The 27,505-nt window shown below is 41.8% G+C and overlaps 1 protein-coding gene across 1 annotated transcript in view; it reads left to right on the top strand.

The window, feature by feature from the left end:
* Window positions 1-27,505, top strand: part of NBAS (NBAS subunit of NRZ tethering complex) — a 336,032-nt gene that overhangs the window by 252,873 nt on the left and 55,654 nt on the right. Inside the window, exons 45-46 of the mRNA XM_027966530.2 lie at window positions 21,296-21,514; window positions 26,467-26,669. Coding sequence (XP_027822331.1) covers window positions 21,296-21,514; window positions 26,467-26,669 — 422 coding nt within the window. The remainder of the gene's footprint in view (window positions 1-21,295; window positions 21,515-26,466; window positions 26,670-27,505) is intronic.

The raw sequence follows: 27,505 nt of genomic DNA, 5'->3' as shown, positions 1-27,505 counted from the left end.
TCTTACTTTTTCTAGTGCTATTGTAACTGATTACCACACCCCTCAATGCTTAAATAATATCATTAATTGTCTTTAATTTTGTAGGTGAGAGATTGGGCAGGGGTCTCTCTGGGCTGAAATGCAGGATTAGGAAGGGCTCCATTGTTGTCGGAGGTTCCAGGGGAGAATCCAGTGGTGAGTGAAGGAAGCGAAACTCCCTTCTTTGGCTCGTGGCACCTCTCCTCCATCTTCAAAGCTGGCAACACTGCCTCTCTCTGATTCTCTGTGTTCACATACTTCTTTCCCATACTTCTCTCCAACCAAAGCCAGGAAAGGGTCTCACTTTCAGGACTCATGTGAAAAGATGGGAGCCTGCGTGGAAAGCCCTGGATAATCTCCCCATTGCAGGGACTGGACCATTAATCACATCAGCAAAATCCTTTTGCCATTACCATAGCATGTTCGCAGATCTGAGGATTAGGATGTACTCTTTGGGGACTGTGATTCTGCCACCCTCTACTTTTATATGTAATAAGGTTTTAGACACTTCAGTTCAGTCCCTCATTTGTGTCCTACTCTTTGCGATCCCCTGAACTGCAGCATGCCAGGCCTCCCTGTCTATCACCGATTCTCGGAGTTTACTCAAACTCATGTCCATTGAGTCAGTGATGCCATCCAACCGTCTCATCCTCTGTCATCCCCTTCTCCTCCTGCCTTCAGTCTTTCGCAGCATCAGGGTCTTTTCCGATGAGTCAGCTCTTCGCATCAGGTGGACAAAGTATTGGAGTATCAGCTTCAACATCACTCCCTCCAATGAATACTCAGGACTGATTTCCTTTAGGATGGACTGGTTGGATCTCCTTGTAGTCCAAGGGACTATCAAGAGTCTTCTCCAACACCACAGTTCAAAAGCATCAATTCTTTGGCACTCAGCTTTCTCTATAGTCCAACTCTCACATCCATACATGACTACCGGAAAAGCCAGAGCTTTGACTAGACAGACCTTTGTTGGTAAAGTAATGTCTCTGCTTTTTAATATGCTGTCTAAGTTGGTCATAAATTTCCTTCCAAGGAGCGAGCATCTTTTAATTTCGTGGCTGCAGTCACCATCTGCAGTGGTTTGGAAGCTCCCAAAATAAAGTCACCCACTGTTTCCAGTGTTTCCCCATCTATTTGCCATGAAGTGTTGGGACCAGATGCCATGATCTTAGTTTTCTGAATGTTTAGCTTTAAGCCAACTTTTTCACTCTCTTCTTTCAATTTCATTAAGAGGCTCTTGAGTTCTTCTTCACTTTCTCCCATAAGGGTGATGTCATCTGCATATCTGAGGTTATTGATATTTCTCCTGGCAATCTTGATTCCAGCTTGTGCTTCCTCCAGCCCAGCATTTCTCATGATGTTCTCTGCATAGAAGTTAAATAAGCAGGGTGACAATATACAGCCTTGACATACTCCTTTTCCTATTTGGAACCAGTGTGTTGTTCCATGTCCAGTTCTAACTGTTGCTTCCTGACCTGCATACAGATTTCTCAAGAGGCAGGTCAGGTGGTCTGGTATTCCCATCTCTTTTAGAATTTTCCACAGTTTCTTGTGATCCACACAGTCAAAGGCTTTGGCATAGTCAATAAAGCAGAAATAGATGTTTTTCTGGAACTCTCTTGCCTTTTCGATGATCCAGAAGATGCTGGCAATTTGGTCTCTGGTTCCTCTGCCTTTTCTAAAACCAGCTTGAACATCAGGAAGTTCATGGTTCACGTATTGCTGAAGCCTGGCTTGGAGAATTTTGAGCTTTACTAGCATGTGAGATGAGCTCATTGTGCAGTAGTTTGAGCATTCTTTGGCATTGCCTTTCTTTGGGATTGGAATGAAAACTGACCTCTTCCAGTCCTGTGGCCACTGCTGAATTTTCCAAATTTGCTGACATATTGAGTGCAGCACTTTCACAGAATCATCTTTCAGGATTTGAAATAGCTCAACTGGAATTCTATCACCTACACTAGTTTTGTTCGTAGAGATGCTTCCTAAGGCCCACTTGACTTCATATTCCAGGATGTCTGGCTGTAGGTGAGTGAATACACCATCTTGATTATCTGGGTCATGAAGATCTTTTTTGTACAGATTTTCTGTATATTCTTGCCACCTCTTCTTAGTATCTTCTGCTTCTGGTAGGTCTATACCTTTTAGTTTCTTTACTTTAAAGTTAGTATGTTTGATCTTAAATAAACTAAGATCCACTGACTTACATATAAGAAAGTATGTATGCATTATGGCACTATATCAGCTTTAAGTTTGTTTATTTTTTTTCAATACCAAAATGGAAAAATGATAAAAAGTATTGAAAAAAAAAAAAAAACCAACAAACCCTTAAAGCTGATGTAGTTCCATAATGCATACACACTTTCTTATATGTAAGTCAGTGAATCTTAGTTTATTTAAGATCAAACATACTAACTTTAAAGCCAAAGGAACTACATGCATGTCTTTCTAATTACTGGTATATGTGTGTGTATATCCACATTGATCTTTGTGTATACATTACAACAGTGAATGAAGATCTTTTGATCTTCATAATTTTTTTAAATTGAAAGGATGCATGTCAAATGCATGTTTGTCTCAGAAGACACTGTTTCTGAAGATCCTTTTCTGAATGAAAAGTTCCTTTCTCATATATTTTTTTAGGACTATTTTTTAGAGCAGTTTTGGTTCACAAGAAAATTAAGAGGAAGGTACAGAGGTGTCCTAGTTGTTCCTGCCCCTATACATGTTTAATCTCCCCCACTTTCAAGATCCCTCACTAGGAGATAACATTTTTTTTTTTTCAATTGATAAACCTACACCTGACACATCATCATCACCCAAAGCCCATCGTTTACCTTACGGTTCACCTTAGTGTTGTTCTGTCTGTAGATGTGGGCAGATGCATAGTGACATTATTATCTGACCACATTAGAATATCAGAGTATTTTCATTGCCCTGAAAATCCTCTGTGTTCTCCCTATTCATGAGGCCCCCCACCCCCAAACCCCTGGCAACCATTGTCTTTTTACTGTGTCCATATTTTTGCCTCTTTTAGAATGCTGTATAGTTTATACTTTCATATAGACTATAGCTACGTACAGTCATATGCTACATAGCCTTTTCAGATTGGCTTCTTTCACTTAGTAATACACGTTCGAGATTCTCTGTGTCTTTTCATGGCATGGTAGTTTATTTCTTTTAAATGCTGAATAATATCCCATTGTGTGGATGTACTGGTTTATTTATCCATTCACCAACCACAGGACATGTGGTCATTTCTTAAGTTATGTCAATTATGATTAGAGCGGTTGTAAACGTTAACATGTAGGTTTTTATGTGGATGTAAGTTTTCTGCTCTTTTGGATGAATACCAAAGAGTACAATTATATGGTAAGAGTGTGTTTAATTTTGTAAGAAACTTCCAAACTGTCTTCCAAAGTGACTGTACCATTTTGCATTCCCATCAGCAATGAATGAGAGTTCTTGTTTCTCCACATCCTAGCCAGCATTTGATGGTCTCAGAGTTCTAGATTTTGGCCATTCTGATCTGTCTGTAGTGGTATCTCACTACTTTTTAAATTTATGTTTCCCTGAGGATACATGATACACAGTATCTTCTTACATGTTTATTTGCCATCTGTATATATTCTTTGGTGAGATGTGTTTTAACGTCCTTTGCCCATTTTTTAACTGGCTTGTTTTCTTATTGTTGTTTTAAGAGTTCTTTGTGTATTTTATATAACAGTAGTTTATCAGATGTGTCTTTTGCAAATATTTTCTTCCCATCTGTAGCGTGTCTCTCACTTTCTCCACATTATATTTCTCAGAGCAAAAGTTTTTAATTTTAGTAAAGTGTAGTTATCAACTATTTCTTTTATGGATTATGTCTTTGGTATTATATCTGAAAACTCATATCCCTACTCAGGCCATCTATATTTTATCCTATGTGATCTCTTAAAAGTTTTTAGTTTTGTGTTTTATGCTTAAGTGTAACGTCCATTTGTAGTTAATTTTTGTGAAAGATGTAGGTCCGGGTTTAGATTGATTTTTTTTTTTTTCCTTCCTTTTTTTGGCATGTGGATGTCCAGTTGTTCCAGCACCATTTGTTGAAAAAACTGTCTTTGCTCCATTGTATTGCCTTTGTTCCTTTGTCGAAGATCAGTCAGCTGTACGTATCAGGCATACTCATATGTTGTCCATTCCCCCCCCTAAATTTTAATGGTGTTTGTTGTTGCTATTTTATAATCATACTAAACGTGACTTTTGGAGAAGGAAATGGCAACCCACTCCAGTATTCCTGTCTGGAGAATCCCACGGACTGAGAAGCCTTGTGGGCCACAGTCCATGGGGTCACAAAGAGTCGGACACAAGTGAAGTGACTTAGCAAACTTGACTGTAAAGCATTACATTTACTCAGTTTTACAGGGTGACTGAATATTAACTTATAATTTTTTCTCCTATAATCTCATAAGTATTTTGCCTGTTTGTCTTTGGTTTTGATGTAGTCAACATTTGACTCATTTTATTTCAAACTGAGTGAGTTTTATCCATTCCAGATCCATTGAGAAACTGTTTATGTGAGCACATTTTCAGTACCATTGTTCTAGATGCTGGAAACAGATAAAAAAAGACTACTAAGCTCCTTGCCCTTTCGAAGCTCACAGTTGACTGGGATAAATGTATGAATACATGTCAAATGAATGTATAATTTAATATAAGAAGTATCATTAAGGATATTAATAAATACTGTGTGTTCAAAGCAAGAGATGATCAGTAAATGTTTACTGAATGTCTTCTATATTCCAGGCATATATTTGTTACTAATGGTACATAGTAGTGATTATTTCAGGGTTTTTAAAGGTGCAGTGTATATATTGCTCTCATCTGACCTTCAGCTAGATTGTATATATTATTACAGTTGTAAACAGTATCCTTCCATTCTTGTTCTTTAATGCCTTTTCATTTAAGGCACCATTTTCTTCTGTTTTCCAAGGTGAGAGTTTTGTTTGATAAGCATATCCTACCTATCTTGACAAAAATGCAAAAAGCCAGGAGCTTAGGAGATAAGCAAAAAGGAGCAAATCTAAAAAAGAATTGTCTTTCCCATGTGATTGTCAAAGGCACAGAATAAAAGGAGCAGGTAGAATACTTAAAGGGTAGAAAATAGTTTTTGAAGCATAATATGATATAATATAATTTATTCATAAATAAAACATAGACAGTCCTGTGAAACATGACCTGTTATAAGACTCTAAGGAAAAGAAAGGCTGGCCTGTTAAAAGTCATACGTGGTCTTTCCATTTCCAAAGTTGATTATTTGCCCACTTGCCCTTTTTCCATTTATGAAAAATGAAAAATCCACAAATTTCCCTAGGAGTCAGTCTGGTTTTCCTATTTGGCACAGGATCTCTTCAAGTAGACATCATTGGCTACTTTGTTCATTCATTGACCAGATGTCTTTTGAGTCAATGAATAGGCTGAGAAAGACAGCCTGTGGGATGACCCTTAATGATCTTGACCTTCCAGTGTTTAATCCCCTGTGTGATCTCCTCCCTTTGAGTGTAGACTGAACTGACTTAATTCACTTTTAACAAGCAGAATATGTACAGCAAAAGTGACGGGATGCCCTTTACAAAATTAAGTTATGACAAGACTGTGGCTTCTTTCTTGGGTGCCGTCTCCCCTTCTTGGGTCATGCACTCTTGGGGAATCGACGCCCCTTGTTGCGAAGAGCCCCAGATGGCCAGTCACCATGGAGTAACTGTGGTTACGCATCTCCTGCCACCCAACCAAGCGACCTGATGAAACCGCAGAACTGACCAGTGGTTCATTTCTAGCCTAGTGAAAGATCTTAATCTAGAGAGGCACCTAGCTAAACCATACCAGATTCATGAATCATAGAACTGTGAGACAATCAATGTTTTAAACTTCTAAATTTGGGTTATTTTTTATCCAAGAATGGAAAAACACCATCAGTGCCTCCTGTGTATCAGAAATTGTTCTCAGTGCTAGGAATATAGCTGTGGTCAGATTCAGAAGAGTTTTGTTGCCAAGCAGACAGCCTGTGTTTAACAGGCCCCTTTGACTGCTTCCTTAAGGAGGGATTGTGGGTATGGCATCCACTCTGAGTATTGTGACCTGTAGAAGAAGCCTGAGAATTGGCCATTAGATTATCTGTCAACATTACCCTGTAACAATAAGAGGGACTAGTGTTTTCTTCTGAAAGTCTTTCATAGTCATCTAGGCTAACTGTGGATGTGGATTAACCATTTTCCTCTTCACATCCAGCCCTCAAATAAGATACTATAAGAAGGGGAAGGTGGTGTTTATTGTAATGTTACTCTGTGAATTGTCCTGCCACCTCTGTGAAATAAACACTTTTATCATCATTTTAAGAGATAAGAAAATTAAAGCTCAAGGATGTTAAATGACTGCTCCATGAGACTGCTCATGTCTTGTGAGCTAGACGTGACCAAGTCAGGATTCATCGATAGGCCTGCTCCCCAAATCTTGCTTCCCATGGCCTCCCTCGACTGAGAAATTTGGCTGCAAAAGCCCATCTTGGGTACTCGTGATTATTGGCTTGACTGGCAAGCTGAAAACTCATTCTCTGTTTGTGCTTGGAAATTATTTCAAATTGGCTATGGTAATAATTTAGTAAGATTGAAAATTGGCCGAAAGACCATGTTTGCCATCCAATCATAAATGATGATGCCTCTGTTGCTGAGAAGGAGTCTGGCGGGCGCTCAGCTGCTGTGTGTTTCTGCAGCCCTTGCAGACTTCTCCATGAATAAAGCACAAAAAAGAGTATACGCTCCTTCCTGGGAGGCTTGTGGGCTCTAAATTCACAGTGGGTAGACGTCTTGGGGAAGACAGAAGAATAAATCAGCAATCTTAGAATAATGTACAGCAAATATCAAAGTGTATTTTAACATTTAAAAAAAAAAAAAGAAAGGAGAAAAATCCAGAAATAACCTGCCGACTGAAATGTTATTCTCTGCCTGGCTGACTTCAGGGTTCTGAATTTTTCGTTGTTCAACCATAAATCTTCAGTGATGTGGGTCCTCCTCTCCTCCATTCTTTGTTCATCCTACGATCCCTTCTCTCATTTATTAAGTACCTTTTAAACTTATAAGCAGATTTATCTTCTAATTGCCATTTTATGAATACTTTCTCTTGCCTGTGCAGTAAAGGGATTTATAATGGAAAGTCATGCCCTCTCCACTCAGCTGGTGCCAAAAGCTTTTCAAGTAATGGTACCCAAAGAAGATCCCTGTCTAATTGCAGCCATCTCAGGATGCTGGTTGTTTCTGCCTACTTGACAGTCAGCGGGAACTCTTCATAGATGGAGACGGTAAACAAATATAATAGTGAAGGATTCAGAATTGATATGATTGATGACTTGTAATGTGGTAGCAGTGAGGTAAAAATGGTTAACAGTTAGTTGATGGGACCAGCCAGAAAAGGCCTCATATTAGATGAGGTATTTGAGCCCAGTCTTAATAAATGAGGGTGTTTGTCATGCAGGGAAAAATGAAAAGAGGAGAGGCATTCCAGGTAGATGTGGCAGTTTGGTACAGGCATGGAATAATCTAGTGCCTTCATTTGACTACAAGACATGTGATATAAATAGAAGTATCTTGATGAGGCTACAGAGAGAAGAAAGAGCCTGGTAATGAATGAATGCTTACCTGGCTAAAGGTTTTAGACTATCCTGAGAATGGACCAATTAGACGTAAATTTTAGGCTGGGTAGTGACAGTCTCCAGATTCTTGCTTTAGAAAGATCACCTTGGCGATGATCAGAGAACGGAACAGAAGGCACCAGCTTGGACACAGGGAAACTCCAGTGTGAAGGCCAGTGTGGTGTTTTATGGGAGAGATGAAGATGGACCGGAGAGACATTGACACGAGACTGACTCAGTTTGTGCTAGTTACTGGAGTGCAGGCATGTGTGCTATATCTCTGCTTTCATATTGCATTTCTGTAAATATCCTTTGAGGATGCTATTTAACCTTTTGATCACTGAATCACCTAGCAAAATTCCTTAATCATAGTATAACCAGCTTTCTGCCCAGCATATGTCATCTGATGAGCGAGTTTTTCCTCCCACCCATATGTGTGGAAGACTATGACGAATCAATGCCACTTATCAAATGATAAAATTCCCATGAGCAGAACAGAGTAAAACACTTTTAAATTAACACTGACCCTGGAAAATCTGGAAAATTCTCTCCATTAATATTGTCACCATCCCTTCATTCTTTCTGGACTTATTTCTCCACTGATCTCCAGTAACATATTAGGCACCTACTGACCTGGGGAGTCCATCTCTCAATGTCATATCTTTCTGCCTTTTCATACTGTTCATGGGGTTCTTGAGGCAAGAATACTGAAGTGGTTTGCCATTCCCTGGACCTAACAGAAGCAGAAGATATTAAGAAGAAGTGGCAAGAATACACAGAAGAACTGTACAAAAAAGATCTTCATGACCCAGATAATCACGAAGGTGTGATCACTCCCACTCACCTAGAGCCGGACATCCTGGAATGTGAAGTCAGGTGGGCCTTAGGAAGCATCACTACGAACAAAGCTAATGGAGGCAATGGAATTCCAGTTGAGCTATTTCAAATTCTAAAAGATGATGCTGTGAAAGTGCTACACTCAGTATGTCAGCAAATTTGGAAATATCAGCAGTGGCCACAGGACTGGAAAAGGGCAGTTTTCATTCCACTCCCAAAGAAAAGTAATACCAAAGAATGTTCAAACTACTGCACAATTGCAGTCATCTCATATGCCAGTAAAGTAATGCTCAAAATTCTCCAAGCCAGGCTTCAGCAATACATGAACCGTGAACTTCCAGATGTTCCAGCTGGTTTTAGAAAAGGAAGAGGAACCAGAGATCAAATTGCCAACATCTGCTGGATCATCGAAAAGGCAAGAGAGTTCCAGAAAAACATCTATTTCTGCTTTATTGACTATGCCAAAGCCTTTGACTGTGTGGATCACGATAAACTGTGGAAAATTCTAAAAGAGATGGGAATACCAGACAACCTGACTTGCCTCTTCAGAAACCTGTATACAGGTCAGGAAGCAACAGTTAGAACTGTACCAGGAACAACAGAATGATTCCAAATAGGAAAAGGAGTACGTCAAGGCTGTATATTGTCACCCTGCTTATTTAACTTCTATGCAGAGTACATCATGAGAAACGCTGGGCTGGAGGAAGCGCAAGCTGGAATCAAGATTGCCGGGAAAAATATCAATAACGTCAGATATGCAGACCATGGCAGAAAGTGAAGAAGAGCTAAAGAGCCTCTTGATGAAAGTGAAAGAGGAGAGCGAAAAAGTTGGCTTAAAGCTCAACATTCAAAAACTAAGATCATGGCATCTGGTCCCATCACTTCGGCAAATAGATGGGGCAACAGTGGAAACAGTGTTAGACTTTATTTTGGGGGCTCCAAAATCACTGCAGATGGTGACTGCAGCCATGAAATTAAAAGAAATTAAAAGATTCCTTCCTCCTTTGAAGGAACGTTATGACCTACCTAGACAGCATATTAAAAAGCAGAGACATTACTTTGCCAACAAAGATCTGTCTAGTCAAGGCTCTGGTTTTTCCAGTAGTCACGTATGGATGTGAGAGTTGGACTGTGGAGAAAGCTGAGCACCGAAGAAATGATGCTTTTGAACTGTGGTGTTGGAGAAGACTCTTGAGAGTCCCTTGGACTTCAAGGAGATCCAGCCAGTCCATCCTAAAGATCAGTCCTGGGTGTTCATTGGAGGGACTGATGTTGAAGCTGAAACCCCAATACTTTGGCCACCCGATGTGTAGAGTTGTCTCGTTTGAATACTTTCCCACCCTGATGCTGGGAAAGATTGAGGGCAGGAGGAGAAGGGGACGACAGGATCAAATGGTTGGATGGCATCACTGACACAACAGACATGGATTTGGGTGGACTCCAGGAGTTGGTGACGGACAGGGAGACCTGGTGTGGTGTGGTTCATGAGGTCACAAAGAGTCGGACATGACTGAGCGACTGAACTGAACTGAAGTGAATATTGTGGCCTCTCATCATATCAAATTAAATTGTGGTGAATCTTAGACACATCGTGAAGTTCTTTGAGTGGCAGCACTCTGATGAATAGAGAGACAGGTTTGTAGTTAGACCTTCTTGAGTTCCCGTCTAGCTCGACCTTGGGAAAATGACTCTTGAGTTTTCTCCTCTATATAATGGGGAATAATAATTACTCCTATATAAATATAGATTAATTTTAGAATGTTTTTAGACACAAGTGAAAATCCAATTAAATTAGCTTAACTGAGCAGAAAATTTCCTGGTTTATGTAACTCAAAAGCTCAGAGGTGGGGCTGACTTCAGGGTTGGGTGATTCAACAGTGAGTGGTCATCATGAGCCAGTTTCTGTCTCTTTTCTCTGTGGTCTGTGGTGGTAGCTTCACCCTCAGGCTCTTTGCTTCAGTGCACTGACTGATGGAAACAGGCTACATCACTTCCTAATCCATACACACCAGGTAGGGTGAGAAAGCTCCACGTGCGCACAGAAAAGAAAACGTGAGCCTCTCACTCAGGGCTTACCTCACCCCCGAACAGATTCCTGTGGCTTTTGGTAGTCAGTTGGCCCGACCACCTGAACTAACCACTGTGGTGAGAGGTGTGGGATTACCGTGAGTGGTCTGACTGCATCAGGACTAACCCTAGGCGGTCCTGAGTCAGTCGCATGCCCATTGCATGGTCAGCATTTACTAGACAAGGTATGGAGTGGACGTCAGGGAGACAAGCACGGTATCTGGGACGGGCACCTTGGATAACCATTGTGGAGATTAAATAAAATAGCAAGAATAAAGATCTTGGTGTCAGTAGGTGCTCAGTACCAGTTCAGTTCCCCTTCTGCTTTTCTTTATCCCTCTTTCTGTTTACTGTCACCTAGAACATCTAAAAATGACATTTTAATTCCTTTCAGCCCAGTTTCAAATATCTAGCAACAGTTCAGTTTGGTTTTGAATGATCCAAAATAGTTGTAAGAGTTAGAATAAGATCTAGATTTTCGTACTTACACTTGTTTTTGACATAAACTCATGAGATCTACTTAAAATGCTCTTAATAATAATAGTTTGTGTTGTGTATCCCATGCATGCATATGATAGGAAAGATTTTTAAATGGAAAATGTGAGTGAATGCTTTCACAGCCCCAGTGGACAGGAACCTTCATTACTGATTGCAGGAACATCTCATTTCTAACATTCTTCATGGCCCTCTTTGTTAAGATAAAGGTGACCTTCAGGTTGTTGAAAAACTTAGGGATGTATTAGCTATGTCAGTGCTGAAAGTAAACAGTACAAAGGACAGGGCCATTTACACTTTGCTGAAGAATGATAATATTACTGTGATTATTACATAAGGGAAAAGGCAAAGATAAAGTGGCCTCTGTGTCCTGCATGATTCATTTTTATTATATAAGCAATTGACAGTTAAAGCAGAGGAGCAGAATTCTACTGTTGATTTTTTAAAGTATATGATTCACTATGACAAAACTTGCATTCTTATTTTTATGTTTGAATAGCTTGTAAACTCAGAGAAGGCAATGGCACCCCACTCCAGTACTCTTGCCGGGAAAATCCCATGGACAGAGGAGCCTGGAGGGCTGCAGTCCATGAGGTCGAAGAGGGTCAGACACAACTGAGTGACTTCACTTTCACTTTTCACTTTCATGCATTGGAGAAGGAAAATGCACCCCACTCCAGTATTCTTGCCTGGAGAATCCCAGGGACGGGGGAGCCTGGTGGGCTGCCGTCTATGGGGTCGCACAGAGTCAGACATGACTGACACGACTTAGCAGCAGCAGCAGCTTGTAAACTATAGTAAAGCAAACATTCCCCAAACTTGTCAATTTCGTTTTCTGTTGGATAACATTTAAGGTACTATTTCATAATATTCTATGTTTACAATTTAATACAGTGCTTAAAATGTTAGACTAAGCACTGAGAGTCAAAAAATGAGTAAGACACGGATCCTGCTCTGATGGATCTCATAATCTAGGAAGGAAAGTAGACCGATATAAAGCACCCCCATATAACATTCAGTGTCAGCAGAGAGAGTAACATCATGCTGTCAGAAGAACATAAAGGGATTTCTTGTTTGTTGAAGTCCGTTAAATGTAACTTAGATAATTTGATACCTCATTGGTAGCCTCGACCTTTGCTGGCCCCTGCAAGTCATCCTGTCATCCTTGGAGCAGATTGGCAGGTGCTTTACACCTGCCAATAATGAGTTACAATCCATTAGTGGATCCTGCAATTACAGTGTGTGGATTGGCATTAAAACAGGAAAAATACTGGACAGTAGACTAATGTCAGAGAATACCAAATTGTACCTCACCACAGTAGGGGGTATATTGTTTCATGAAACTTGGGCTTTTAATATATGCATACATGCCCACGCTTATATTCTGATATTGAGATTTGATGCATACAATCTGTGGGTCTTGGGCAGAAATGTTTGGAAGCTTTGGCCACCTGATGCAAAGAGCTGACTCACTGAAAAAGACTCTGGTGCTGGGAAAGATGGAGGGCAGGAGAACAGGGGGACAGAGGATGAGATGGTTGGATGGCATCATAGAGTCAATGGACATGAGTTTGAGCGAACTCCAGGACAGAGTGAAGGACAGGGAAGCCTGGCGTGCTACAGCCCATGGGGTCGCAAAGAGTTGAATACGACTTAGTGACTGAACAACAGCAAATTCCCCATGTTGCAAGTTCACTTCACCCGCTTCTTCACAGAAATCCTTGCTCATCCTTCAAGCCCTGGCTTAGGTGCCACCTCCTTTGTAAAGACTTTCTTGCCTTTCTAAGACAGATACTTTTTCTTGCACCTGCATAGGTTGGTTTATATTTCTGTCACATTTTATGAATACTTGCTTTTGTGTTTGGTTTTTCCATTAGGATGGATGTTCTTCTAAGATAGAGATTGTGTTTTCATTTCCTTTTGTATCCCCTGTGCCAAGATTAGGCCCAGCACATGGTAAGCGTTGGAGTGTCTGTGCTTGAAAGGGAGGAGATGAAAGAAAAGTGGAGTGAGGTTTTAAATAGAACCCAGAAAGAAAGGATATCTCTCTATCCTGTATTAGTCAAAGAAAATTTTTTCAATCTCTCAAATTAACTGTGATGTTAAAACCAACGTGTGAGTGAAATAATTTTGCTCTTGACTTTTCCATTAGTTAATACAGTTGCTGTTAGCAATGTGAACGGTAGGTAAACCCTGGCTTTCCCACCCTGACTCTGTAGGTAGCATCTGGCTTTTCCTAAGGCACCTATCACTTTATAAATATCCACCTTATCTGAAAGTCACACTATATTCATTTTTAAAAGAAAAAAATAGTATCTGCTTGGTTGAGATTTCATCAGCCTTAAGGTACCTGCACACAAGGGAAGCTGTCTTGGTGAATTTTGAATCAAGCCATTCATGACAGCGACAGCACTGATTGTGTCAACTCCTTCCTTGCATGGCTTCCCAGGCACGAGCGTGATAGAGAGCTGTCCTCTCGCCCAGCACACATGTCCTTCATGCTGGCCCGGTCCTTCTCCCTCACTCAGGCACTGATGGGCCTTTGCTTGCACTCGGCATCCAGGCCATGTGGCATCCATTTACCCCAGCATCCCCCCAGCCCCCTTTAACCTGGGGACCCTTGAAGTTCTTCCTTTCCCGTCTTAATGCCTCCTCACCCCTGAGGACTCCCTTTAGAGATAGTGTCCCTCAGCAAACCTTCCTGCCCACTCCCTGCCCCCCTGGCCCTTCCCTTCAGTCTGTCCAGACAGACTGCCCCTCGGAGGTCCTCATTAGCAGGTCGTGTTTACCCTCCTGCGCTTGAAGAAGGATCCTGCCTTGTTGCAATGCCGTTTCTCTCTCTGTCTTTCCAGCTGAAGTGTAGTGTCCCCAGGGACAGGGACCTGATCTCATTTTGTCTGTGTTGCCAGCACCCAGCCCGGGGCCAGATGTCCAGTGCCTTCGCTGGGTGGCTGTCCGTGAATAAACTCAAAATCCTTGCTGCCTAATGTCCAGCATCTAATGTCCTGCTGCCTTTTCCTGCGTGACTTCTGAATGCCACTGACTGGCTTTGTCCTGACAACATACATCTAGTCCTGAGGTTGTTATTTCAAGTTCTTGAAAATGTCCTTGTAAATTTTAGTCTTTCGAGGCCATCTTACAGGAATAAGACACTAGGGTCCCTGATAAGTAAGTAAGACACTAGGGAGCCTTTGGGTGCGTTCTGGACCACAGATTTCTTGAGACATGAGACATGTTGAGAACATGCTATTTCATTGGACTTTTAAAGATTCTTCCCGCACACCCTTACACTGAGCAGAGTTGTTGAGTAATTTAGCAGCTATTTTCGGTTTGTGTACAATGTGCTAGACATCGTATTAAGGGCTAGGGGTACAGAGATTTTTAAAAGCACACTTTCTTCCCTGAAAGATCACATTGTTTAGTCAGGGGAAATGTATGAGTAACCAGACAATTTTAACACAGTGAGATGTGTTCTTTGATACAGGTGAGCTTTAAAAGGAACATATAAGGGAGGAGATGATGTTAGCGACAGCATCTCAAAGGAGTGAACCCTGAACTGATTTGGGAAGGACAGGCAAAGGCAGGCTTGAGAAATGATGACAGTTTTTCTCAGATACTTGTAGTTTCATATTAAAAAAAATTCTGCAGCGTGTTTTTAAACTAAAAAACCGACTAAAACGTTCCCATGCAATCATCTTCAGAATACCACTTGCCTTCAGCGGCTCCTGAACTCCTGCAGGTCAGATTCCGTAGCTAGCCCGGCACTCAAGGCTACCAACAATTTATTGTCAGTTCATCTTTCCAACTAAAGGTGTTTAATATTCTAGATTGGGGAGTCAGTCACTCGTAGCCTACAGGTCAAATTCAGCCCACAGCCGGTTTTTGTACTGCCCTTAGCTAAGCTAGTTTTTACAGTCCTTAAAGGATTCTAAGAACTAGCCAGCCAACCAAAAGAGTACACGTCAGAGCCCGTAAGTGACCTCCAGAGCCTGGCGTTTTCTGTCCGGCTCTTTCCACCGCGGCTGTGTCCGAGTGCTCGCTGGTGGTTCGACACGTGTCATAAGCTTTCCTGCTGCCACGAGTGTGCTTTCGCCGTCTGCCACTGTGAAATGCTGTCCTTCATCCGTTCATTCCTTTATGTGTTCAGTACACTTCTCACGTGTGCGGCACCGTTCTGAGCTCTGGGGAGACGACAGTGAAGACCACAGCAAACAGAAGCACAGCATGCTCGTGGTGAGGAGAAAGCAGTACAGGGTGAGGAGAGGGTGGCCCCGTGAGGACGGAGGGTGTGCCCGCTCTGCCTCAGCGCTCAGGGAGGCCGCGTCCATAACGTGGCCTTTCCGCCGCATCCTGAGGGAACCACAGGAACGAGCATGAGGATCCCTGGGAGAACATTCCAGACAGAGGGCCCGATAAGCGGAAAGGCTGTGCAGGCCTGCAGGGAGGTCAGTGTCTTAGGAGTAGGCTGAGAATGGGAGAAAGGAGGACACTGGGTTAGAGAGGTGGGGTGAGCTGGAGGGCAAGTCATACAGGGTCCAGTGGGGCTGTGAAGTTGATTTTATCTGCTCGCCCAGTCAGATCCTGTGACAAGGCCCACATGACTGAGTGACTGTCTGGTAGACAGTGAGGGGGAGAATTGGCTTGGTCACCACAGACCTGAATTCCGACTTTCACTCTCTCACTCGTCACGAACCCAAATGTATCACCTACCTTCCCTGGGGGCTCAGTCTTTCCATCCACATCACCAGGGATGTAGAGAGGTCTGTTGAACTAAACATGGGTTCTAGGATATCTTGTATTTCTCAGTCACAGAAAGGCATTCTCAGTTTATTTAGTGGAAGAGACAATACTGTAGCCGATCCTTGCTGGTCACTGGTGGCTTCTGATTTTATGTCGTGGGTGCTGGGGGTTGCAGAACTTGTTTTGAAGCTGTATTTGCAGACAGTTACAGTGCAGTGAAAATAGTGCTTTCCTAAAGATACCTTTCATCCATACCCACAAGAGGCTAAGAAAATGCCAGCCATCTATTATAAAACATTAGTTTTATGTGGAGTGACTTGGAGGGAGCTGTTGGGGATGGAGGGTAGGGGAGGTTTGCCTCCTGGTGGGGTCGTTCAGTTCAGTTCAGTCGCTCAGTCGTTGGTGCTGTGTATTTGACGCCTGTGCCTACTTTTCAGAATAACCAGATGCAGGACATGACTGATTTTAAGAAGTAATAGGAAGGTGAGGTTTGGTCCTAGAATGCTTTATCTGTTGTTGTTGCTGTTGTTAAATCAACAGAGTCCTCTTACAGCTCTAGTAAAAATGTGCTTGAACAGCTGACAGGCCACTAAAATCTGGCTCTGGAGCGGCACAAACCATCAGGGCCTGAAAGGCCCCAGAGTGGCTCCAAAGGATGTGGTGCGTCTATCAAAACGGGTTAAGTTGAGACTTAATTCATATTTTTGAGGCCAAATGAACTTAACATGTTAAATATTAGAAAAAATATAAGCATTGCATGCCTATCATGGTGACTGTCATGTATCAGAATTCAGTAAGCAACTGGTGAGTAAATGAGTGAATATAACGTTATAGAAAATTTGGAAAGTCGAGAACAGAATTGCTCATAGTCTCAGCACTTTAACAGTGGTCACTAGTAGTGAGTGTGTTGTCTTCAGCCGCATGCGCGTTCACTTTCACTTTCACTTTCGGGCTTCTCTGGTGGCTCAGATGGTAAATAATCCGCCTGCAGTGCAGGAGACCTGGGTTCGATCCCTGGGTTGGGAAGATACCCTGGAGAAGGGAAAGGCTACCCATTCTAGTATTCTGGCCTGGAGAATTCCATGGACTGTTTAGTCCATGGAGTCGCAAAGAGTCGGACACGAGTGAGCGACTTTCACTTTTCACATGCACAGGTATAGTTCAGATTTTAATGTAAGTAGGGTACAGTTTTATGATTTCTGGTTCCTAAAATTGAGCATTTTATGATAATCATACAATCAAACAGTGATAATGGCTATACTCTTACTGTAACTCTTCAGTTCAGTTCAGTCGCTCAGTCGTATCTGACTCTTCGCGACACCATGAATTGCAGCACGCCAGGCCTCCCTGTCCATCACCAACTCCCAGAGTTCACTCAGACTCACATCCATCGAGTCAGTGATGCCATCCAGCCATCTCATCCTCTGTCGTCCCCTTCTGCTCCTGCCCCCAGTCCCTCCCAGCATCAGAGTCTTTTCCAGTGAATCAACTCTTCACATGAGGTGGCCAAAGTACTAGAATTTCAGCTTTAACATCATTCCTTCCAACAAATCCCAGGGTTGATCTCCTTCAGAATGGACTGGTTGGATCTCCTTGCAGTCCAACGGACTCTCAAGAGTCTTCTCCAACACCACATATCAAAAGCGTCAATTCTTCAGTGCTCAGCCTTCTCCATGGTGCAACTCTCACATCCGTACATGACCACAAGAAAAACCATAGCCTTGACTAGACGGACCTTAGTCGGCAAAGTAATGTCTCTGCTTTTGAATATGCTGTCTAGCTTGGTCATAACTTTCCTTCCAAGGAGTAAGCGTCTTTTAATTACAGGGCTGCAGTCACCATCTGCAGTGATTTTGGCGCCCCCCCAAAATAAAGTCTGACACTGTTTCCACTGTTTCTCCATCTATTTCCCATGAAGTGATGGCACCGGATGCCATGATCTTTGTTTTCTGAATGTTAAGCTTTAAGCCAACTTATTCACTCTCCTCTTTCACTTTCATGAAGAGACATTTTAGTTCCTCTTCATTTTCTGCCATAAGGGTGGTGTCATCTGCATAACTGAGGTGATTGAGATTTCTCCCAGCAATCTTGATTCCAGCTTGTGTTTCTTCCAGTCCAGCGTTTCTCATGATGTACTCTGCATATAAGTTAAATAAGCAGGGTGACAATATACAGCCTTGAAATACTCCTTTTCCTATTTGGAAGCAGTCTGTTGTTCCATGTCCAGTTCTGTTACTTCCTGACCCGCATACAGATTTCTCAAGAGGCAGGTCAGGTGATCTGGTATTCCCATCTCTTTCAGAATTTTCCACAGTTTCTTGTGATGCACACAGTCAAAGGTTTTGGCATAGTCAATAAAGCAGAAATAGATCATTTTCTGGACCTCTCTTGCTTTTTCCATGATCCAGCAGATGTTGGCAATTTGATCTCTGGTTCCTCTGCCTTTTCTAAAACCAGCTTGAACATCAGGAATTTCACGGTTCATGTATTGCTGAAGCTTAGCTTGGAGAATTTTGAGCATTACTTGACTAGTGTGGGAGATGAGTGCAATTGTGCGGTAGTTTGAGCATTCTTTGGCATTGCCTTTCTTTGGGATTGGAATGAAAACTGCCCGTTTCCACTCCTGTGGCCACTGCTGAGTTGTCCAAATTTGCTGGTATATTGAGTGCAGCACTTTCACAGCGTCATCTTCCAGGATTTGAAACAGCTCAACTGGGATGCCATCACCTCCACTAGCTTTGTTTGTAGTGATGCTTTCTAAGGACCACTTGACTTGACATTCCAAGATGTCTGGCTCTAGATGAGTGATCACACCATTGTAAATATCTGGGTCATGAAGATCTTTTTTGTACAGTTCTTCTGTGTATTCTTGCCACCTCTTCTTAATATCTTCTGCTTCTCTTAGGTCCATACCATTTCTGTCCCTTATCGAGCCCATCTTTGCATGAAATGTTCCCTTGGTATCTCTAATTTTCTTGAAGAGATCTCTAGTCTTTCCCATTCTGTTGTTTTCCTCTATTTCTTTGCATTGATTGCTGAGGAAGGCTTTCTTATCTCTTCTTGCTATTCTTAGGAACTCTGCATTCAGATGCTTATATCTTTCCTTTTCTCCTTTATTTTTTGCCTCTCTTCTTTTCACAGCTATTTGTAAGGCCTCCCCAGACAGCCATTTTGCTTTTTTGCATTTCTTTTCCATGGGGATGGTCTTGATCCCTGTCTCCTATACAAAGTCATGAACCTCATTCCATAGTTCATCAGGCACTCTATCTATCAGATCTAGGCCCTTAAATCTATTTCTCACTTCCACTGTATAATCATAAGGGATTTGATTTAGGTCATACCTGAATGGTCTAGCGGTTTTCCCTACTTTCTTCAATTTGAGTCTGAATTTGATAATAAGGAGTTCATGATCTGAGCCACAGTCAGCTCCTGGTCTTGTTTTTGTTGACTGTATAGAGCTTCTCCATCTTTGGCTGCAAAGAATATAATCAATCTGATTTTGGTGTTGACCATCTGGTGATGTCCATGGGTAGAGTCTTCTCTTGTGTTGTTGGAAGAGGGTGTTTGCTATGACCAGTGCATTTTCTTGGCAGAACTCTGTTAGCCTTTGCTCTGCTTCATTCGGCATTCCAAGGCCAAATTTGCCTGTTACTCCAGGTGTTTCTTGACTTCCTACGTTTGCATTCCAGTCCCCTATAATGAAAATAACATCTTTTTTGCATGTTATTTCTAAAAGGTCTTGTAGGTCTTCATAGAACCGTTCAACTTCAGCTTCTTCAGCGTTATTGTTGAGGCATAGACTTGGATTACTGTGATATTGAATGGTTTGCCTTGGAAACAAACAGAGATCATTCTGTTGCTTTTGAGATTGCATCCAAGTTCTGCATTTCAGACTCTTGTTGACCATGATGGCTACTCCATTTCTTCTGAGGGATTCCTTCCTGCAGTAGTAGATATAATGGTTATCTGAGTTAAATTCACCCATTCTAGTCCATTTTAGTTCGCTGATTCCTAGAATGTCGATGTTCACTCTTGCCATCTCTTGTTTGACCACTTTCAATTTGCCTTGATTCATGGACCTGAGCTTCCAGGTTCCTATGCAATATTGCTCTTTACAGTATCGGACCTTGTTTCTGTCACCAGTCATATCCACAGCTGGGTATTGTTTTTGCTTTGGCTCCATCCCTTCATTCTTTCTGGAGTTATTTCTCCACTGATCTCCAGTAGTGTGTTGGGCACCCACTGACCTGGGGAGTTCCTCCTTCAGTATTCTATCATTTTGCCTTTTCATACTGTTCATGAGGTTCTCAAGGCAAGAATACTGAAGTGGCTTGCCATTCCCTTCTCCAGTGGACCACATTCTGTCAGACCTCTCCACCATGACCCGCCCATCTTGAGTTGCCCCACGGGCATGGCTTAGTTTCATTAAGTTAGACAAGGCTGTGATCCTAGAGTGATTAGATTGACTAGTTTTCTGTGAGTATGGTTTCAGGGTGTCTGCCCTCTGATGCCCTCTTGCAACACCTACCATCTTACTTGGGTTTCTCTTACCTTGGGCATTGGGTATCTCTTCATGGCTGCTCCAGCAAAGCGCAGCTGCTGCTTCTTACCTTGGACGAAGGGTGTCTCCATACCACCGCCCTTCCTGACCTTCAACGTGGTATAGCTCCTCTAGCCCCTCCTGCGCCCATGCAGCTACTGCTCCTTGGACGTGGGGTTGCTCCTCCTGGCTACCGCCCCTACCCTCGGGCGCAGGGTTGCTTCTCCTGGCCACCGCCCCTGGCCTCGGACGTGGGGTGGCTCCTCTTGGCCGCCGCCCTGCGGGAATGGGGTCCTCCCGGCTTCTGCCCCTGACCCCGAACATGGGGTAGCTCCTCTGGCCCACACTTAGCGCGCTGGTCGCAGCCGCCTGCACTTTATCACAATCAAACAGTGATAATGGCTATACTCTTACTGTAACTCTTACTGACTGCATAATACTCTATCGAGTGATTTGTCTTACTCTAGTTACCATTTCTCTTACTATCAATTGGATTGCTTTTAAAGCTGTATTTTTTATTCTTATTCCAGTTAAAATCTTCATGCCTATACTGTTTTCTTCTTTTGAATTATTTCCTTATAATAGATTGTCAGAATTGGTTATAGAAATGACTCCTCATTTTTTCACTATAACCAGTAATCTATTTGAATATGTTTCATCATGACACCACCTGCTTTGGGTATTAGCATTTTTTAAAAAGCTATATTTATGCATTTAATAGTGCAATGATACCACCCTATTTTTGTTTTCTTCATGGAAGAAAAACTAGTATAGCAAAAGTCCTGTTCATTAAAGTTTATGTATTAAAATTTCACTTTTGTTCTCTCTACCACACTAATACCTTACTAAATCCATCACATATAATATGTAGGGTGATTCTTACCTTTGTTCAGTTCCCTTTTCTCACTCTCTTTTTGTTATTGTTGTTGGTAAAGCTGTCTCTGGAAGCACGTAAAGAAATGACTGGCAAGGCTATTAAGGCAGTCAAACATTTTATTGAAAAGCCAAGAAAAAGAAATTTAGAAGAAGACACTGAGGAGGCTGGTGGGTCTCAGGTGACCTATTCAGATGCCTTGAATCATCTGGAGCAATCACTGGCACACCTGGAAACCCTCGACCACAGCTTCATCATTTCTCTGAAGAACAGTGAGCAGGTAATGAAATGCAAACTTCTTCTGTATGCTCACACACTCGGATAATATCAGTGCCTTCTTTCATGTGTCTTTTAAAGCTGTATTCATAATTGTGGTAGGCTTTTCAGTCCTGCAGATTCTTTTTTCAACAACTGTTTTTTAAATTGAAGTATATTGTTAATTTACAGGATTGTGTTTCAGGTGTACAGCAAAGTCATGCAGTCATATGGGCCTCCCTGGTGGCTCAGCTGGTAAAGAATCCACTGGCAATATGGGAGACCTGGGTTCAATCCGTGGGTTGGGAAGATCCGCTGAAGAAGATCCTCTGAAGGCTATCCACTCCAGTATTCTGGCCTGAAGGATTCCTTGGACAGAGGAGCCTGGAGGGCTACAGTCCATAGGGTCACAAAGAGTCAGACGAAACTGAGTGATCAACACATATACACACGCACACACACAGACACACACACACACAGACACACACACAGGCTCTCTTTCTAGCTAGGAGATGTTTTGCTTTCCAATTGAATGATGATGAATTTTTCTCCTAACTTTCAGAAAAGTTCAGAAATAGCCATCCATGCCTGCCTCAGAAGTTTTTTTTTTTTTTTTTTTTTTAAAGAATGTGTGTTCTCATCCTGTTTTTTGGTGCATTTTCCAATATAATTTATTCTTGACATGACTTTTTTGGCTGATGAAGTTGTTCCTAGTTCATTCTAGTTGGGACCCTCTGGTCTAGTGGAGTCTCAAAAAGCCCCTTTATGGGAGTCATGAGCCCCTATGAGGTTTGGGGACCAGAGGGTTTGGATTGCATAAGGAAACCCTCTGTATCCTTGGGAACTTTTCTTCTGTATTATCACCATCATGGGAATTTTAATATTCTTTTCCATAGCTCAGTTGCTAAAGAATCCGCCTGCAATGCAGGAGACGCCAGTTCGATTCCTGGGTCTGGAAGATCCACTGGAGAAGGGGATAGGTTACCCACTCCAGTATTCTTGGGCTTCCCTGGTGGCTCAGCTGATAAAGAATCTGCCTGAATTGTGGAAGACCTGGGTTCAATCCCTGGGTTGGGAACATCCCCTGGAGAAGGGACAGGCTACCCACTCCAGTATTCTGGTCTGGAGAATTCCCATAGTCCATGGGGTTGTAAAGAGTTGGACACAACTGAGTGACTCACTTTCACTTTCTATAGCTAAAAAGTTGACAAATCACTACGTAAATGGTTTTCATCCAGGTAAAAACAGTGTTTAGGTATGTAAAAAATAGTCCATTCACTTTGTAATGCTGTAGTGAATGAACCTATAAGTGGCCACTGATCTGTTTTATTTTTTTTAACCTTATGTGTTTAATGAATTGTATTCTTGGCTTGTAAAACAATATATATATTCCTGACTAGAAAAATCAGTCAGTGGAGAGGAGTCCAGATACTGAACAAATGGAAGACTTCAAAATATGTATGAGACACAAAAATACAAGCCCTTCATCCAGGAGATAATGGAAGGAATCCAAAAGCCTGATTTCAGTTTTATGTCATTTTTGTATTTTTTACTGCCTATATCCTATCTAATAAATAATATTAAATAATGGTATAAGCAATATAAAAGCCTTCATAGGGAGCAAATTGGCCTTACCGATCTTGATTTTATTCTGCTGATGGTTACAGTTGTATAATCAATAATTACAATTATTGACAGTATTAAAAATATTGATAGTTAAGGGGCTTCCCTGGTAGCTCACTTGGTAAAAAATCTGCGTGCAGTGCAGGAGCCCCGGCTTCAGTTCCTGCATCGGGAAGATTCTCTAGAGAAGGAAATGGCAACCCATTCCAGTATTCTTGCCTAGAGAATCCCATGGGCAGAGGAGCCTGGCAGACTACAGTTCATGGGGTCACAAGAGTTGGACAAGATTTAGTGACTGAATCACCACCACCAATTGGTAATTAGGACTAGGGTAAAAGTTGAATCAGGTGGAAATGATTTATACTTATCAGTTTTTAAGTACATATTTATGTTTCTAATCAAACATTGTATATTCATATCTGGAGAATTGTCATTACTCTTCATGGAATAAGTGTTGTCTTTCAGTGGCTCAAGTGGTGTATAAGGCACTGAGGGAGTTATTGATACAAAAACAGACATTTGCTTCAGTGAAGCTGTGATTTAAACATACCAAATGGCTACTTGGGCTTCCCAGGTGGTTCAGTGGTAAAGAATCCTCCTGCCAATGAAAGAGAGTGGGTTCGATTCTTGGGTTTGGATGATCCCCTGGCGGAGGAAATGGCAACCCATTCCAGTACTCTTGCCTGGAAAATTCTGTAGACAGAGGAGCCTTATGAGCTCTAGTCCATGGGGCCGAAAAGAGTTGGACACAACCGAGGGACTGAGCACACTTGGAATAGCTGTTTGTGAATGTTGTTAGGCCATGGATGGTCCTTAATAGGAGCCTCTTCTGGTCCCTAAATTGACGTTATATGATGTTGTTAAGGAACCTTTTAAATCAAATGCTGAAAATAACCTTCAACCTTATATATATTGACCCTTTTAAGTGCAGGCTTTGATTTTAACCTCTTTTTAATTATATACTCAGTGAAAGACCATATTGTAAACTCAAGAAGGTTAGTGCAACTTCAATCATAGACCACTGGAACATCAGTTTTCTCTTGTCTCAGTATGGATACTAGTAATCTCCTTGTCTAACGCAAAGGTAGTTTGTTTTTATAGAAAGTATCACAGTGAGAAGAATAGTGAACTGAAAGCTCATGTGCCCAGCTCCCAGCTTTCACCGTTGTCAAGACATGGCCGATGTATTTCCTTTCCACCCTTACTCCTCTGGGTCATTTTAAAGAAACACCCAGTCGTCTTTTCATTTTATCCACAAATCCTTCCATCACTTCAGTTCAGTTCAGTTCAGTCGCTCAGTCGGGTCCAACTCTTTGCGACCCCATGAATCGCAGCACACCAGGCCTCCCTGTCCATCACCAACTCCCGGAGTTCACTCAGACTCAAGTCCATCGAGTCAGGGATGCCATCCAGCCATCTCATCCTCGGTTGTCCCCTTCTCCTCCTGCCCCCAATCCCTCCCAGCATCAGAGTCTTTTCCAGTGAGTCAACTCTTCGCATCAGGTGGCCAAAGTACTGGAGTTTCAGCTTTAGCATCAGTCCTTCCAAAGAACACCCAGGGCTGATCTCCTTTAGAATGGATTGGTTGGATCTCCTTACAGTCCAAGGGACTCTCAAGAGTCTTCTCCAACACCACAGTTCAAAAGCATCAATTCTTCGGCACTCAGCTTTCTTCACAGTCCAGCTCTCACATCCATACATGACCACAAGAAAAACCATAGCCTTGACTAGACGACCTTTGTTGGCAAAGTAATGTTCCTGCTTTTGAATATGCTGTCTAGCTTGGTCATAACATTTCTTCCAAGGAGTAAGTGTCTTTTAACTTCATGGCTGCAGTCACCATCATCAGTGATTTTGGAGCCCGAAAAAATAAAGTTTGACACTGTTTCCACTGTTTCTCCATCTATTTCCAGGAAGTGATGGGACCAGATGCTATGATCTTCGTTTTCTGAATGTTGAGCTTTAAGCCAACTTTTTCGCTCTCCTCTTTCACTTTCGTCAAGAGACTTTTTAGTTTTTCTTCACTTTCTGCCATAAGGGTGGTGTCATCTGCATATCAGAGGTTATTGATATTTTTCCCGGCAATCTTGATTCCAGCTTGTGCTTCTTCAAGCCCAGCATTTCTCATGATGTACTCTGCATATAAGTTAAATAATAATCCTTCCATATCTATTTCTAAAAGATATATTTAAAAGTAACTACCACTACATTACCAATAAAAATGTTAATAGTAAGTCTTTGATATCATCAAATGTCCAGTTAAGGTTTCAAAGACAAAGCAGTTATATTCAGAAGCACTTGTGAAATTTCGAAAGTGTTGTTAACATCAAGTGATTGCATTTGGTATGCTGGGCAATGGTAGGCGGTGTTCTATTTCTGAAATTATTTGTTGTCATGTTAGTTTTTACAGTATTATCAAAAAGGGATGACTGGCAGTGTGGATTGGGGGAATGTGGTGGGGAAAGCATAATTTTAGATTCTAATCCCAAGCTCCATTAATGGCGACTGTGTGACTTTTGGACATGTTGCATAACACCTTTGGTTTTCAGCTTCCTTTCTGACAAAGTGGAGCTAATTAAAACTCCTTGTAGGATAGTTGAAAGAAAAGTGAAAGTGAAAGTTGCTTAGTCACGTCTGACTCTTATAGAGTCCATGGAATTCTCCCGGTAAGAATACTGGAGTGGGTAGCCTTTCCCTACTCCAGGGGATCTTTCCAACTCAGGGATCAAACCCAGGTCTCCTGCATCGCAGGTGGATTTTTAACCAGCTAAGCCACAAGGGAAACCTAGGGCATACTGGAGTGGGTAGCCTATCCCTTTTCCCTGGATCTTCCTGACCCAGGAGTTGAACTGGGGTCTCCTACATTGCCGGCAGATTCTTTACCAACTGAGCTATCAGGATAATTATAAACATTAAATTATATAACATATACAATACCTGGGTTTACATAGTTGGTACTTAATAGATTTTAACTGTTATGTGTTTATAGCACAATAATAATAATAGAGAAATTTAATGAGCATTACTTTGTGCCTGACATTGTGCCAAAGGACTGATTTTTGTATTATTGAATATTTCCAACATCCTCTATTCACAAGAACTGATTGTTCCCATTCTCATTTTATCGACCCTGGAAATTTGAGATCACAATGGCTTACTAGTTAGTACACAGTATAGCAAGGTTTACAGTCAAGTCTCGGTAGCTCTGGAGACCAAGCTCTTAACATCCCCTACATGTTCCTCCGTGTGGTGTTTGTGGTTGTAGTATATTTGCTTTGAAAGTCTTCTGAGTATGGTTCACTCTGTTCATGTAATTTCTAGTTCATAGTTACATGTTGAATTCCATGTTTTCAGGAAATGCTGCAGAAATACGGTTACCTCTATGATCTGTCTCGGTCAGAAAAAGAGAAAGTGTACAATCAAGCCGTGACCATGTGTTTAGACGGTCAGCCTCTAAGAATGATTCAGCAGCTGCTGGAGGTGGCTGTGGGCCCTCTTGACATCTCGCCCAAGGAAATTGTGCAGAGTGCAGTAACAAAAATCGTCTCTGCATTGAGGTAAGCCATAAAATAGTCATCAAGGAAAACCTGAGCTGATATTTTGCCAGTAAAGTGCTTGTTTCACAGTTGTTATGAAGATAAAACATCGTGTACATAGGAGCATTGTGTAACTATGAGGTACTTTATAAAAGTAAGAGATTATGATTAGACTTCTCAGTCTCTTGTCTTAAAATATCTTGAGAGTGGAGAACCATGAAAATGCTCCATCATTGGTCCTGTGTGTAACACGTCAAAGCGCTAGCTAATTTCTCGGTTGACCCTCTCCCTCACTCAGATAATTCTTGAAATAAGGGACAAAGGCCAATGTGACCAGTGAAGCAGGTCCCTACGTGTCACACCTGTCGCGTAATTTTAGTGTGGGTTTTCAGAGCTTGTCTTTTCAGCAGTGGAAAACCAATTCCCAGAAATTTCTTTTGAAGTGTACAAGGCAAGGTTAATCACATACTGAAGAAGTTAGACATCTGTTAAGTATATTAGGATGTTATTTACCTGCAATTAATGGCATAAAGCCGACAATTGAGAAATTCTAGCTTCCTGTCAATAGGCTAGTATCTTTGTAGAAAAGCTTCTGGGGGATTAGGAAAGAGGGGAAAGTTAAGCTAAGAAAATAATGAGGCATCAAGTGCTTTTTGTGAATAATGCAATTAGCCTAAAAGATTTAGTTGTGTTTAATTTATTCTTCTTTTAAGCATTCTTTGTGATTCTGTGTTGCTCTTGAGGAACTTTTTGATTAAAAGCGTGTCAGTTTTCAGCAGCTGCACTGAAATCAAATGAGTCTTTATCAGTTTAATTACCCAGCTTCATCCAGTTTTCACCTTAATGCTCTGAGGTAT

The sequence above is a fragment of the Ovis aries genome, chromosome 3 (assembly GCF_016772045.2).
Source record: "Ovis aries strain OAR_USU_Benz2616 breed Rambouillet chromosome 3, ARS-UI_Ramb_v3.0, whole genome shotgun sequence".
Taxonomy (NCBI): Eukaryota; Metazoa; Chordata; class Mammalia; order Artiodactyla; family Bovidae; genus Ovis; species Ovis aries.
This window is presented reverse-complemented; position numbering and strand designations above follow the sequence as displayed.